The 14467-nt window shown below is 39.3% G+C and overlaps 1 protein-coding gene across 3 annotated transcripts in view; it reads left to right on the forward strand.

The window, feature by feature from the left end:
• Positions 1-1551: 1551 nt before the first annotated feature.
• The window catches only part of LOC574639 (wings apart-like protein homolog), a 30720-nt gene continuing 17804 nt past the window's right edge, over positions 1552-14467 (forward strand). Inside the window, exons 1-3 of one of the 3 annotated variants that reach the window (XM_030979638.1) lie at positions 1552-1695; positions 3928-5244; positions 5916-5975. In XM_030979638.1, the coding sequence (XP_030835498.1) occupies positions 4021-5244; positions 5916-5975 (1284 nt within the window). In that variant the 5' untranslated portion in view covers positions 1552-1695; positions 3928-4020. The remainder of the gene's footprint in view (positions 1696-3927; positions 5245-5915; positions 5976-14467) is intronic. The other 2 variants (XM_030979639.1, XM_030979637.1) reach the window with 2 other exon arrangements.

Raw genomic sequence — 14467 nt, forward strand, 5'->3', positions numbered from 1 at the left:
GGCACGGACATACAGAACATTTTTTTCTGTTGGGGATCGAGGGGGTCCAAAAGGCCCTTGTCCCCCTCCGCCCCCGCCAAAAAAAAAGAGAGAAGGAAGGGAAATTAGAGAAAGAGGAGAGCTAAAACTAAAAGGGAATACAAAAGACGAAGAAGAAAAGAAAAAGAAGGGGGTTGTGGATCGAGGAGGGGTCCAAAAGGCCTATGCCCCCCCCCCCCCTGCCTAAAAAACTAGAGAACAGAGGAGAGCTAAAACTAAAAGGGAACAAAAAAGAGGAAGAAGAACAGAAAAGGGTGAAAAGGAGGAGATCAGTTGCGATATATCCCGCCAACAACGCGTGGATGGGGGGGGGGGGGCCGAAAGGCCCTTGCCCCCCCCCCCCCCCCCAGCAAACCAAAAGAGAGAGAAGGAAGAGAAAGGACAGGGAGAGAGGAGAGAAAGGGAGGAAAAGAGAAAGAAGAAAGGTATGGGAGAATCAGTTGCGATATTTTCCGCCAACAAGGTGTAGGTCGGAGGGGGCCCCACTGGCGTACTGATGGGGGGGGGGGGGGGGGGGGGGGCTGGGGGGGCAGTTGCCCCCCAAATAAAATTCAAACGTATTTTATTTCTAATTCGATACCTTTCATTTACAAATGTTGCTGAATTGACATAATATTCCGAGATTTTTCCTCACTTTTTAGTAAATTATACTTTGTATGCGTTTGTTGGAAAATGACAGATTCCTAAATTTACAGTCAGGCAAGAAATGTGCTTATTTAAAGGCCTAGATATCAGTGCCCGTGCTCATCTGACAGTGATGCCTAAAACCCCTGAGCTTCCGGGGGCTCTGCCCCCTTGACCCATGCCAATTAGTGTCCTGCCAGTGTCACAAATAAGGTATCAAAAAATGCTCATCTGACCGTAATTGAATGCCCATGCCCCCTGAAATTCCAGGGGCTCCGCCCCTTGACCCCCGCCAGGTCTTTGCCCCTAGACCCCACGCCAATTTACGCTACGCTCTACCTTATCGTAAATACTTGAGCCTCCCCCACCTACTTTGAAAAATGTTCAGCGGGGCCTGCATGTAAGAGTGGGGATACTCGGATCGTTTTGTCTGCCCCCAAACGATTTTGCTCATTACCCCACTGCTGGTCATTATTACGTACCAATATTTGGCTCGCATACATTCAAATTTTGGCCCCCCCCCCCTAAGAAATTCTGGATCCGCGCCTGACTTTATCTACATTTACAATAAAGGCACTGATAAAGGCACCACCAGATACAATAGATTGTAGCTGCAGGTGGACAAATAACGAAAGAAAGATAGCAAAAATGAAGGAAAAAAAAGGGGGGGGGGATTGAACATGAAAACACTGTGATAAACAAGTGGCCTATATAATTCGTCTTTTCATATACATAGCAAAACCAGTGACCCCCTCCCGCATGGTGCCAGTGCCACCGTTTTCTTTTTAGAAATTGCGATTTCTTATACCAATTTCCCCAATCAAACATGTATAGTATATTGGCGTTGAGGGCCGTGATGTTTTCATTGCATAGATTGTGCGCATGCGTTGTACGCAATATCTTATGGTTTCAAAATGGCGAGAGACCGACTGCTTTGTTACTGAAACTTTGGAGTTGTTTGTAAAACTAGAGCTCATAGAAAACCACGAAATTACGTCATCTGTTCGAAGAAATTGCACCAGGTAACAGTATGTACGTTTTTGTGGTGAAAGATGTGAGAGATGATTTGTAACTGTACTTTCTTAATGAAAAAGTCGGCACTTTTCCCCCACAATATTTTGAGTGTGTGTAGGACTACGGCGCCGCTAGCCGCTCCAGCACTCCACAATTCACTGCACTGCACTCAATTTAGTAAATTTGCTGACGGCAATGTCGGATCGGTCGGCGTCGGGCACTTCTCAAGTTCTCGAACTCGCAAATTTGTGATGTCTGCACATCTTATATTTGACTTGAAAAGGAAACAAGAATGTGTTTCATGCAATGTATTATTCCTCTATCTAGTGGCGCCGCGCGCTCTGCCTCTGGTCTGAGAATGAGGATCATCCGCATAAACAACGATATCCTTGCAAACGCGGACAAATGGCGTCCTAAAAAATAAGGATCGTTTGCATTTTTGAGGACTTTTCATTTTCTTTGGTACTCTGCGGGTGAAGGGTTCCCAATCCGCTTGCAGGCAATGCGAAAAAACGGATTCCGCCTAACAAAATACCCCCACATTTACGGGTTTGTCTTCCCGAGGAGTCTTTGTGCTAGTGCTACATCAATGAGAAATGCATCATCGTGGATCTGTTTTTTGCATTGTTTTGCAGATCGTTAATAAGGATTGTCCATGAAAATGTGGACGATTCATATATGTTAGGGACGCAATTTGTCCGCATTTACGAGGATATCCTCGTTTATGCAGAGAGTCATTATTCTCGGACCAATGCCCCCACTGATTGTTGCTTTATCCCATGGCTTAACATTGAATAATTCATAGTTAACTGAGTTATGATTTGATTTTTACATCGGTCAGCATCAATCAACAACAATAACATTAAATTAACAATAAATGAATAGGCCTAACATATTTTTGGTCAAGTTGAGTTCACTGCACAGTGTAATAGCAATTTAATTTGTTTGGCTTTTGCATTTGCAGCCCTTCTACTCACAATTTTGATGACATTTACTCTCGAAATGAAGATTTCTAGACCCTTGTCGGTAAGAAGAAGAAGAAAGGACTCAAGGAGAGAGAGAAAGAAAGAAGAGAGAGAGAGAGGGGGGGGGGGGGGAGGGAGATGAGGAGGAAGGAGGGGGTGCACTGTTTATGAGACATTCTCCCATTTAACATATTTATTTGTTCTGAATACATTTTATTTACAGTCAATGCTGTAAAGGGATTACCTCAGCTAAACATAAAAATTTGATTTATGAGCAGATTTGTCATGAATCATGATTTTAACAAATATATTTGTCCATCTAAAACTTATCTGTATAACATTCCTGTGTTGTGATCCACAAACAAAACAAATGGCCTTCTAACCTCAAAGCTAACGGCAAGTTCTGTTCTTTTGTAAGATAACTCTGCAATATATGACACTTTCTCTAGTCTAAGTCTAGTCCCAAATTGGGAGTGACACAAACCCATAATAAAAGCAGCAAACGAAGGAGTAGAAGAGGAGGAGCACTGTTTGGGAGACAGTCTCCCATTTAGAATTTTAATGGGTGTCGTTTCTGTTCTTTTGTAAGCTACAGTAAGTCTGCAATAGATGACACCATCTCTCAAGTTGGAGAAAGTCTCCAAACTGGGAGTGACCAGACCCATAACAGAACATCAACAATAACAGTTCAAATGCCAAAACACACAAATTCAATCACTACGCACAGAGAAATTGTTACTTACCACACACTGCTGAAACACACACATGTCAAATCATTACAGTTACACATAGAGAGAAACCGTTACTGTCTTAGTTTTATCATATCTAGATGGTCAGCCATGACCTTAGAAGAACTACATGTACATTTGAACTCCATGCATATGAACAGTTGAATTTTACCATTAAAAATGCAGAATCAGACAGTGTACATCCAAATAATGTGGTGCTTCAACGATCTAGAGTATCTGGAAAAATTGTGGTACAGTACTGTAAGAGTGCTCATTGGAGTTTTAAGGGTTCTAAGAACATTTTAATCTGTAGAGAAGCAGGAGGGGGAGGGGATTCCTGTGAATATTTTTGGGGATCTGTGTGGATTGGAGTCGGAACCCTTCTAATGTCACCCTATTGTTCACAGGAGCTTTACAAAAAAGTATCACATGCATACTGTACATGAACATGTAGAGGAATTGAGGTTTCGTTTGTGATGTTGGTTTATATACTTTGATTTATTATTATTTTGTCAAAAACTTGCTTAACCATTACCTTTCTCTCCTGAATTCCCCAGATTGTTTCTGCTCGTACCTGTCACCGGATTCATGCAATACCTGACAAGCACATAAGCTAAACTGGTGTTTATTCCCAACTGGTGAACAATACTATGCCTCGTTACGGGGCGAAAACTTACGGGCGAACTGTCCGTAAAGACGACAATGACCATTTTGATGATTTATGGAACAAGAGTAAAGACAGCACTCGACCTGTGACTCGGCACTCCCCTGCTAAACGGCCAGCTAACAACCAAGTGCAAACCACTTCCCGACAAACTAGATCGTCCCCATCCAAGCCTTTAAGAATGGCTAGCTCTGAGAGTTCCAGGCCGACGCGACAGAACACTGTATTGAAAGAGGATGTGGTGGGTGTAACAAGTCCAAAGAGGAGGAGAAGAGCGAGCAGCACGGATGATCCCTTCAGCTTTAGCAGTGATGATGATAAATCACCCGTTAAAAGGGCCACCACTGACCAGAACAACGCTAGTGATTCCAATAACTCCAACTCTCGACAGACGAGAGCATCACTACAGTTCGACAATGGTGTTGAATCCAGGAATAGTTCCAGAGCAGCACCTAGGGCTGCCAATACGACCAGGAGCAGTGCAAAGGAAAAATCTCCAGGTAACCAAACCTTGATCACGCAATTTGCCAAGAATTCAAGAAATAATGACTCATCGAGTGAGAAAAGGGACAACACCGACGTAGAAATGATTAGTTTGGACGACAGTTTGGGTAGCCCGAATGGATCAGATTTCTCCAGTTCGCAAACTAGTGTAGTGTCTTTGTCATCAGGCAGTCAGCGTTCGAGTGGTTCGTCAGCGGTGAATGCCCGCCAGGGTAGGAGGACGGCTGGCAAACTTAAGACTGTTGCTGAGACCACAAGCACAGATGGTTCCTCTTCTCAGCTATCATCAGGTAGTGCCTCCTCGCTGAGAGGTAAGACAAGAGCAACGAACAGTGCTAGCCAATCGTCTAAGAAAAACCTAAGAACTAATCCCTCAGGCTCTAGTCAGGACTCTGCAATGAAGAGTGATGATGATTCTGATGACTCGGAAGTCATTATTTCAAGTACTAGTAGGAGTAGCAGCTCCCAGGGAAGTAGTAGTCAGTCTTTGAGTCAGTCATCTGGAACGTCAAAGTCGTCAACGTCCAAACCTAGTCTGAAGACCTCTAAATCGTTACCACCAGCCAAGCCTTCGTCCTCAACAGCTTACGATGAATTTGATTTCTCGGAAGACGATGAGGAGATAGAGGCTCCTCCTGCACTGTTAAAGGCGAAGTCCGCAGGTGCTTTGGACAATGTCAAGAAGATCTTCAACAGTCCAAAGAAGGTATGCAAACATATTTGTGAAGACTTGCTTTAAAGCCCCACTGCACAATATCTAATCGGTGACCATTGCTTCCTCCATGGTCCCCTTTTTCTTATGTTAATTGAGAGCTGATTTGATGAGATAACCAACTGGCAGTGACCTCGCAGGGTGGTCTAATCCTCCTAGCCAAACTACAGTAGTACAGACGGGTTTTAAATGATGTGACTTTGATTGTCCAAAAACAAAAAACAATGATGCAAGAAAACAACATGCTCAAGGAATGCATTTTTCGAGAAGAATGTTGGCACTTGCTATCCCAGACAGCTTGTTGCTAAATTGTCTGAAAGGTCTAATCATCACTAGTCAAAATGAAATATTATCTTTTTTTATCTTGAACTCTGAAATACCTTGAACTCATTTAGCTGAAATTAAAAGAGAGTTTGTGTTTAAAACACAAGACATCAATTATTAAGGAAAAGTTGACATGTCATGGTTGACTCATCTTTACAAAGGTAACCAATTAAGGTAAAAATCCCCAGGCGATTTAAAGAATTTAAAGAGAGCTTTGGAAACTCTTCAAATGCTCTTGTAAAGCAGGATGAAGCTTGAAAAAAAAAGATCTTGATTTATATAAATTCATGTCAGCCCCATATTGATGTAATTAAAGTCTTCACTATATTTTCTTGATACAGTCCCCTGCCAAGGCAAAGTACAATGCAAGATCATGGAACAAACCTGATGTACCAGAAGAGGTAAGTCCACTGGCTTAGAATCGCTGCTTGGCATAATTTTCAAACAGTCCGATGGGAATTGAGTGTACAAACAGACGTATAAACTTGGTTCAACAAGAGTGATCTACTGTAAAAGCAGAAACTTTTGTGAGCATGAAATATTCACCAAGTTAGTCAGTGAAAGGATACAGCATAATTTTCTTTGCAGTTTGTTAAATTTTGTGCCATGATATTAGCTTTTGTTTAATTGTGAAAGTTTCATGTCGCCATAGTTACTGGTTTTACAGTAATGTCTGCTGAGTTGATATTGATATGTGCGTGTGTAGTAATTATGTGAAAAAAAGTGTTATAGTCATCCATATTCCATTTCAGCTGTCTAACAATTTTTGATGCACATCTCTTGCAGTTATTAAACTGTTTGTTGATATTTTGGAGTAGGAGTCTTGCTCTGCTCTGAAAGTTTCAAATCGTGAAAGGATCGCATCATGTGCACCATACCATGATCATCAGTTAACTGCCATCTCATGTATTTCCACTGTAATTTGTACATTCCATAATTTGTAAAAGAGTTCATTAGCTGTGATTGAGTTTGTGAGTCAGTTATGTTTTTTCATTCTTGACTGAGAGGTGATACTATGTATGCCATACTGGTGATTGATGGCTGTTTTACAAATCCAAACATATTTTGAATTGTTCGTTCAATGTGAGAGTGACGTAAAAGAAATATGAAGGCTAACGAACGACGCGCGTGCGCGCTCCCTATTGATTTTGTACATGTACATGCTGCCGAAAACTGCCTCGCTATAGCTGAAAACTACCTTCAAAACAGCAAAAATGAAATGAATATCGCCATGGCAATTCATGATTTAAAAAAAAAAATAATTCTATTGGTTTCATGATTTGAACAAAAAATGAAAAATAAATAGGAGGTAAAGAGTCCAAATGAAGAAAAAAAAAAAAGAAGAAAAAAAAAGATCCCCCGCCCTACTCCAGAAAAGCAATCGAGGACATCCAAATTATTAAAAAAAAAGGCCTAATAGCAAAGTTACGTACATGTACCATCAATTTGAATTTATATGCAATGGGGACAAGGGCCCCCTTCCAAAAAAGATAATGTGAAGTCCTACTTTAAAGGGACTATGTCCCATTTGCAGGCCCAAAAAATGAAAAAGTTAAATTCCAACTGCATTTGAAAGATAATACTAATTTAGAACTTCCCTAAAAAAGGTGGGGCTTGAAAATGTCTTCAAGTGGGAAAATAACGACTTTTAGTTGTCAAATCGACTTTAGGGCTATAGAGCCCAAAAGTAATAGTCTTGATTTTCAGACAATTGTACCGAATGGTCATACGTTTTATGCTGCGCAAAGATTCAATCAGTTAATCTTGGCCATCACAAGAAGTGGGTTATTGATGTAGACAAATCCTCATGTACCCTTTACAACTCTTTTCATGTATGTTATTACCAAAGAAGAAAAAAAGCCAGTTAGCAACATCATTATCATTCCCTGATAAATGTACTATGTCCCTTTTGCAGCCAACCTCAAATGCTGTAGAACTTTGCAGGAATTATGAATATGTCATGTATGTCCTATCTGTGAAATTTAAACGTTAGCAGTGTCCTCATATTCAAATTATGCAAGGAAACCCGTTTACTTGCTAGACTTCACTGTCAGACACTATTGAGTGACTGACTGGCTTTTTTCCTTCTTTGGTAATAACATACATGAAAAGAGTTGTAAAGGATACATGAGCATTTGTCTACATCAATAACCCACTTCTTGTGATGGCCAAGATTAAACTGATTGAATCTTTGCGCAGCATAAGACGTATGACTTTTCGGTACAATTGTCTGAAAATCAAGACTATTACTTTTGGGCTCTATAGCCCTAAAGTCGATTTGACAACTACAGTGTAATAGTCGTTATTTTCCCACTTGAAGACATTTTCAAGCCCCACCTTTTTTAGGGAAGTTCTAAATTAGTATTATCTTTCAAATGCAGTTGGAATTTAACTTTTTCTTTTTTTTTGGCCTGCAAGTGGGACATAGTACCTTTAAGGCAAAGTCTTACAAATAAATTTATTTGTTGCACATCGTTATACTGTACAAAAGACTGTCTAGACAGGTTTAGTACTGGCAGAAGGAAATTGGCCATGCAGATGATAAAATGATGGAATAAAACTTAGACATACCGGTACATGTACCTTCAAGTTCATGTACATGTACATGTACTGTTTTCTCAGAGGACACGTTAAATCTTTTCTTTATTACAATTAGTGCTGTAACATCACGGATATCTCCAATTCCGTTTAACCGCCTGTCAAAACCGGACGGTTTTCGGTTAAACGATTTATTTAAAAAAATAAATAAATAAATAAAAAAATAAAAAAAAATAAAAAAAAAAAAAAAAAAAAAAAATCGTTTTTTTTTTTTTTTTTTTTTTTTTTTTTGGCCGTGTGAAAAAGCGGGAAGGTGATTTAACTGAAGGCGCCGATTTGTGCTTGTGAACTAGTCACAAATAATAGTAACAATGTCGTTTTAGAATAATGTGTAAGATCATTAAAGTAAATTAAAAACAGTAGAGGACCTAGGATAGAACCTTGTGGTACACCATGTGTTAAACTTGGATGAATATATATTGAGATCTATTACAAAGATTACTTTCAAACCAAGATGACAGACAAATTGGAGTGTTGTTCTAGTTTCCAAGTGGTAAGTCATCATACCGATTACTGAGCTGGGAGACATTGCCAGGCATAGTGCCAGGTGGAGGGGCATAAATCGAAACTTTAAAAAAAAATAAAAAATTTAAAAAAAAATAAATAAAAAATAAAAAAATTATTGAAAAAAAAAAAAAAAAAAAAAAAAAAACGGGAAAACGAAACCGTCCAATTGAAAACGGAATCCGCCATGGGCGGTCGGATACCGGACGGTTAAACGTTTGACTACAGCACTAATTACAATTGGGTTGCTTGGAATTGCACCTCTTTTTTAGTGCATGTAAATATAATAAAACACTTGTGTAGCAAGAAGTGTAGCAAGAAGGTCAATGATTCGTGTGAATATGACAGATAAAACAAGCATCCGATAAAATTAGATAACAAATAAGTGCATGAGTGAAATTCTGCATGGTAAGATATATTGTTGTATGAATGTTAAGTGCTTGAAAATCAAAGGCAACTGTCAAAACCTTGGGAATTATATTATGATGTATACATAATTACTCTTATGACTGTAAAGGTTGAGAAATGCAGGAAAGGGGTACATGTAATTGAAGGAGATGGACCCCTAAAAAGAAAAAAAAAGGATTAAAAAAAAAAAAGAAGTAAAATTGTGCACCCTGTGGAAAGAACACTAAATTTTCCTTTTCACAGGATGCATGCCTAACGGCCTGACCAGTAAAATTTTGAAGAAATTGCAATGGAATTAATATATTAGTTTGAATTGTAATTATACCCTTATGGAATTCTCGCTATCACAAATACTTCCAAATGCGCGGATGTAGTGTCTTGAACATATTTTTTTACCCATTCCCGGGACTTACATACTTTTGGTGTTCAGTGGCGTGAGGGCGGTACATACATATATTATGCATGCGCAATGTAGGAACGTACGTGACCGAAAGCTATTTTGAGTTTTAGAGTACATGTTTAAAAAGATTTTTTGTTTTTTCGTAAGTTCCACTCTTGAAATCTATGCGATTACTGTCAGTAAATAAAATAAACACAAACACAATCAACACTGGCATGCACAGTGCAGCGCACGTTAAATAGACCGGAAACGACTACATGCATATCACCAAACTATCCCAGAGTGCATTTTAAATGTGGCCTAAACGAACAAAGCTATTTTAAAATATTTTGGCAATAGCAAGAATTCCTCTATCATCTTATGAAAAGTAGCGCAATTACTGATTACATGTACATGTACATCCATGTGTGAAATGCTCTCTGAAATAACTTTGAATGTGTTTATTCTTGTATTTACATGTATACAGTGACATACATGTACATGTACATGTACATGCACCTTTTTATGCCTCCGCCACCGAAGGTGGTGCCGGAGGCATCATGTTTTCGGGTTGTCCGTCCGTACGTCCGTCCGTCCGTACGTCCGTCCGTCCGTCCGTACGTCCCGTTTGACCGTTATCACAATATCTCAAGAACCATTTAAGATTTAAACTTAAGACTCGGGAATAGTATTTATCACCATAGGAAGACGATCTGATTAGATTTTGGAGTACGTAGGTCAAAGGTCACAGGTCACAGAGGTCAATTTATGAAATTCCTTGTATTGAGTTTGTTAGCGCGATATCTCAAGAACCATTCGAGATTTAAACTTCAAACTTAAGGATAGTATGTATCACCATAGGAAGACGATCTGATTAGATTTTGGAGCACGTATGTCAAAGGTCAAGGGTCACAGAGGTCAACTTATGAAATTCCATACATTGAGATTGTTATCATGATATCTCAAGAACCACTGGAGATTTAAACTTCAAACTTAGTGATAGTGTGTATCACTATAGGAAAACAATCTGATTACATTTTGGGTCACGAGGTCAAAGGTCAAATGTCACAGGGCTCATTATGTATGCAAAAACAGCTTGTGATCGCGTTATCTGAACAACCGATTGATGGATTCCTGCCAAACTTTGGTCATGTATGTATCTTGCAGAGCTGATGAACTGATTAGATTTTGGGGTCACGAGGTCAAAGGTCACAGGGCTCATTATGTATGCAAAAACAGCTTGTGATCGCGTTATCTGAAGAACCGATTGATGGATTCCTGCCAAACTTTGGTCATGTATGTATCTTGCAAAGCCAATGAACTGATTAGATTTTGGGGTCACGAGGTCAAAGGTCACAGCGCACATTGTGTATGCAAAAACAGCTCGTGATCGCCTTATCTCAAGAACCGATTGATGGATTTCTGCCAAACTTAGGTCATGTATGTTACTTGCAGAGCTGATGAACTGATTAGATTTTGGGGTCATGAGGTAAAGGTCAAGGTCATGCGGCTCATTATGTATGCAAAAATAGCTTGTGATCGTATTATCATTAGAACAGATTGATGGATTCCTGCCAAACTTAGATCATTTATGTATCTTGCAGAGCCAATGAATGGTTCATAAGATCAAAGGTCATGGGCTCATTATGTATGCAAAAATAGCTTGTGGACGCATTCTCATTTGAACTGACAGATGGATTACTATTTAACTCAGGAAATCTTGCAGAGCCAATGAACTGAGTAGATTTTAGGGTCATGAGGTCAAAGATCAAAGGGTCATATATGTATATGAGAAATTGCTTGTAATCACGATATTCTGAGAACATGTTAATGGATTACAATTGAACTTGAATTTGAAAAATTTCTTCCGTTTCGGTTTGTAAAATTGCTCTATGACGGAGGCATCATTTTCGACTGCGCGCAGTCGAATTCCATCTAGTTGTTTCCTAATTTCAGTACTTGTACTATACATGTATGTACATGTAGCTAAATTGAGCACAATAAAAAATAACATTGATGCCTGGAGGCATTATAATTATCAGCCAATTATACTATTGTACGATAGACTAGCCTACATGTAAGTAACGACGACCGGATAACGAACGTATGACAGTTCGAGATCTGTCGAACACGTGTTGTGTACATGCATGAGATAAAAGAGATGATCTCAAATGTGTGTGCATGTGATTGCGTGTGTGTATAATTATACTCTGCCTATTACCGGTACTCTCTTCGCTCCGTACAACTGAATGCAACTGCGTGTATTATGTTGGAACGCAAACACACATGTAATTGCCCTCCCACCTCCCGGCCTAAATGAGATTTGTACCATTGCTGGCTGTCTTGCTCGTTGAGAAATTGTATCCATGATTAATGTGTTAACTTAACTTTGAAGAAGATGAGTTACTTACTGTAGAACGTCGTGTACAGTAATCCTAAATGTCATGTGGATACTTGTATCTGTGGATAAATTATAATCTCCTACAAGTCATCAATATGCTCATTCAATGCTCATTCAATGCTCATTCAGTGCTGACATGTACATGAATGTAACCTGTGCAGTTCTCATGAACCTACCAACTTGTTTTTATAAAGGGTAGTATTGACAACATTTATGATATCTTTATTTTGGGGAAGGAAGGGGGAACGTACACTGTACATGGACATGTACAGTAGGAGGAGGAGGAGGAAAAGGAGGAGGGGAGGAGTAGGAGGAGAGGGGGGGGGGGGGGGGGAGGTAGGATAAAGGGAGGAGCAGGGAGGTGTGGGTCTGTGGGATTTGGATCATGGCTAGGGTTAGAACAAACAAAAGTCTTCCAACAGTGAAACATAACAAAATTGACGGAAATTGTATTACAAGTATTTTCTCCAGAATTTAGATATTTTTAGATAAAAAACATGCCTGCACTGTCTATCCTCATCCTGATTTTATCCAAATTTAGTATTTAGAGTTTGTGTAATCGAAAATATGTTCATGGCCACCCTAGCTATACTAGGCTGTCTTTCTCATAGTGAGATTTGTGACCCTTGCTTTTGCCATGTACATGACCTTTCAGCCAATGCCATTATCTTTTTATTGAGTGATCAAATGCAGGCTCCTTGGTTAGTTACTACATGTATTCAAAAATTATTGCTTTGTGGAAGTCTGTGAATGCTCATCAAGGGAATTGAAAACACTTGCCTTTATTTTTGCGGTGAAAATAACATCCTGGAAAATTCCATTAAGCTCTTGTTCCAAGAGAAGAAAAACAAACCCAAAACATCAACAACAACAAAACAACAATAGAAGATTCATCTCAATTTCTGTAATGAAATCTATTTAACATTCCGAAGCAACTTTCAGAAGAGCTTCCTTGAACAAGAGCGTAATTGTTACCCTAATTATTTCTGCGGAGCCCTGTCAACTGTCAAATGATGTTCTGAAAAACATCATTTTTTTTTAATGTGACTCTTATGCTTGTAATGATAAGAAATTCTTTATTCTCCCTGTGTTTGAAAATCCATTTGTATTAGAAAAAAATGTTTAGATTCCACAATAACAAGAATCAATCAGTCTATTTTAAGTCTCGCTCAACCACAGCCCTTCATAAATTCAATAGAGCTGCAACAATGAGCGAGCAGAGTTCACATGTAATTCTGGTTAGGGGCCTTGACAGACGCAACACTCTGGCAATAGACCAAGGCCTTACTCACACTGTCAAAGAAGAGAGTGTTGTATTGAGGGCAGCATAAACTGTTCCTGCAGCAGTGTTCACATGTTTTTCCATTCACAATTAGTCAATTTTGGATCTTATTTGCAGAAATAAAACAGAAAATCCATCTTGATGAAATTCATGTTGAAATTCTCCTCCCAAATGAATGGCAAATAAAGTTTTTGGTGGTTAAAATTTAGAAAGTCTCTATATATCTATTTACACCCCCCGTCCCCTCTAGAATCCCGCGGGTCCTGCTAGTAGCAAAATGATAGAATAGAATACTGATTATTCTTTTTAAAATAAACATGGATTTTCCACTTCTTCACAATGAATATTAAGCTTCTGAAATAAATTAATTAGTGATTTCTTAGCTCTGATGACTGCGTGGAAATGCTAAATACAGGGCAAGACATTTTTGCCGATTGCAGAAATTTTCATGCAACCAAATGTGTCTGGTTTTACAGCACTCATAATGAGAATGCTTACATGGTTCGGTTTAGAGCACTGGAGTATTTTTTGAGTGTGAATGGGGCCCTTATTAGAAAATGTTCTCAGGTACACTTGAAGGGCTCCTCTCTGGAGAACACCCCCTCTCTGTAGAGGTCATGAACTCGGTCTCTCTTGAAGAGGAGTCTTGCTGCTATGGAGTGAGAAGATGGATGTGGAGAAAAGAGGTGGAGGAAAAAAGGGGGAAAATAAGGACTTTTTTTAGGGGAAAGAACGGTCATTTTATAAACAGGTTTCCATCACCATTTTTGTTTGGAAGGGGAGGGGTGATGTTGAGAGTCTTAGGAGATTGATTCATTTTTATGATTGTTTTATTATGCAGCACTTTGAATCTTGACACAACTCTTGTTGATGACATGTTTATGGGAACTAAATCTTGACACAAGTTGATGTGGAGATTCCCTTTTTGGTGATTCAGTCATGTGTGATGTCATAGCACTGGGAAGTGTTGTTCCTCTGCAGTAGAAATCGGTCCAAAATTCCCTTTTCTCAAATGTCAACAGGGAACAGGCAGTTTGAATGTGATACACTTGATTACATGTGTTATTCGTGGGCTTGGAAACCATGGCACCCCTCCCACTTGAGAGGCCCATCATGTTTGTTTACTTTAATTCCCATGCTATATTTGAACATGATCACACAAGAAACAAATGCATTGTCTAATTTGTCTCCTACATGTATGTAACTCTTTCATGTACAATGTTCATGGAGCGTGTCGTACCACAATAACAAAAAAGTGACTGGTACTGGTAGATGAGCTTCTGATCAAATTTCATTTACATGAATCGTGCACGCTTCAAAA

This window comes from Strongylocentrotus purpuratus, unplaced genomic scaffold (genome assembly GCF_000002235.5).
Source record: "Strongylocentrotus purpuratus isolate Spur 01 unplaced genomic scaffold, Spur_5.0 spur5_scaffold_10, whole genome shotgun sequence".
NCBI lineage: Eukaryota > Metazoa > Echinodermata > Echinoidea > Camarodonta > Strongylocentrotidae > Strongylocentrotus > Strongylocentrotus purpuratus.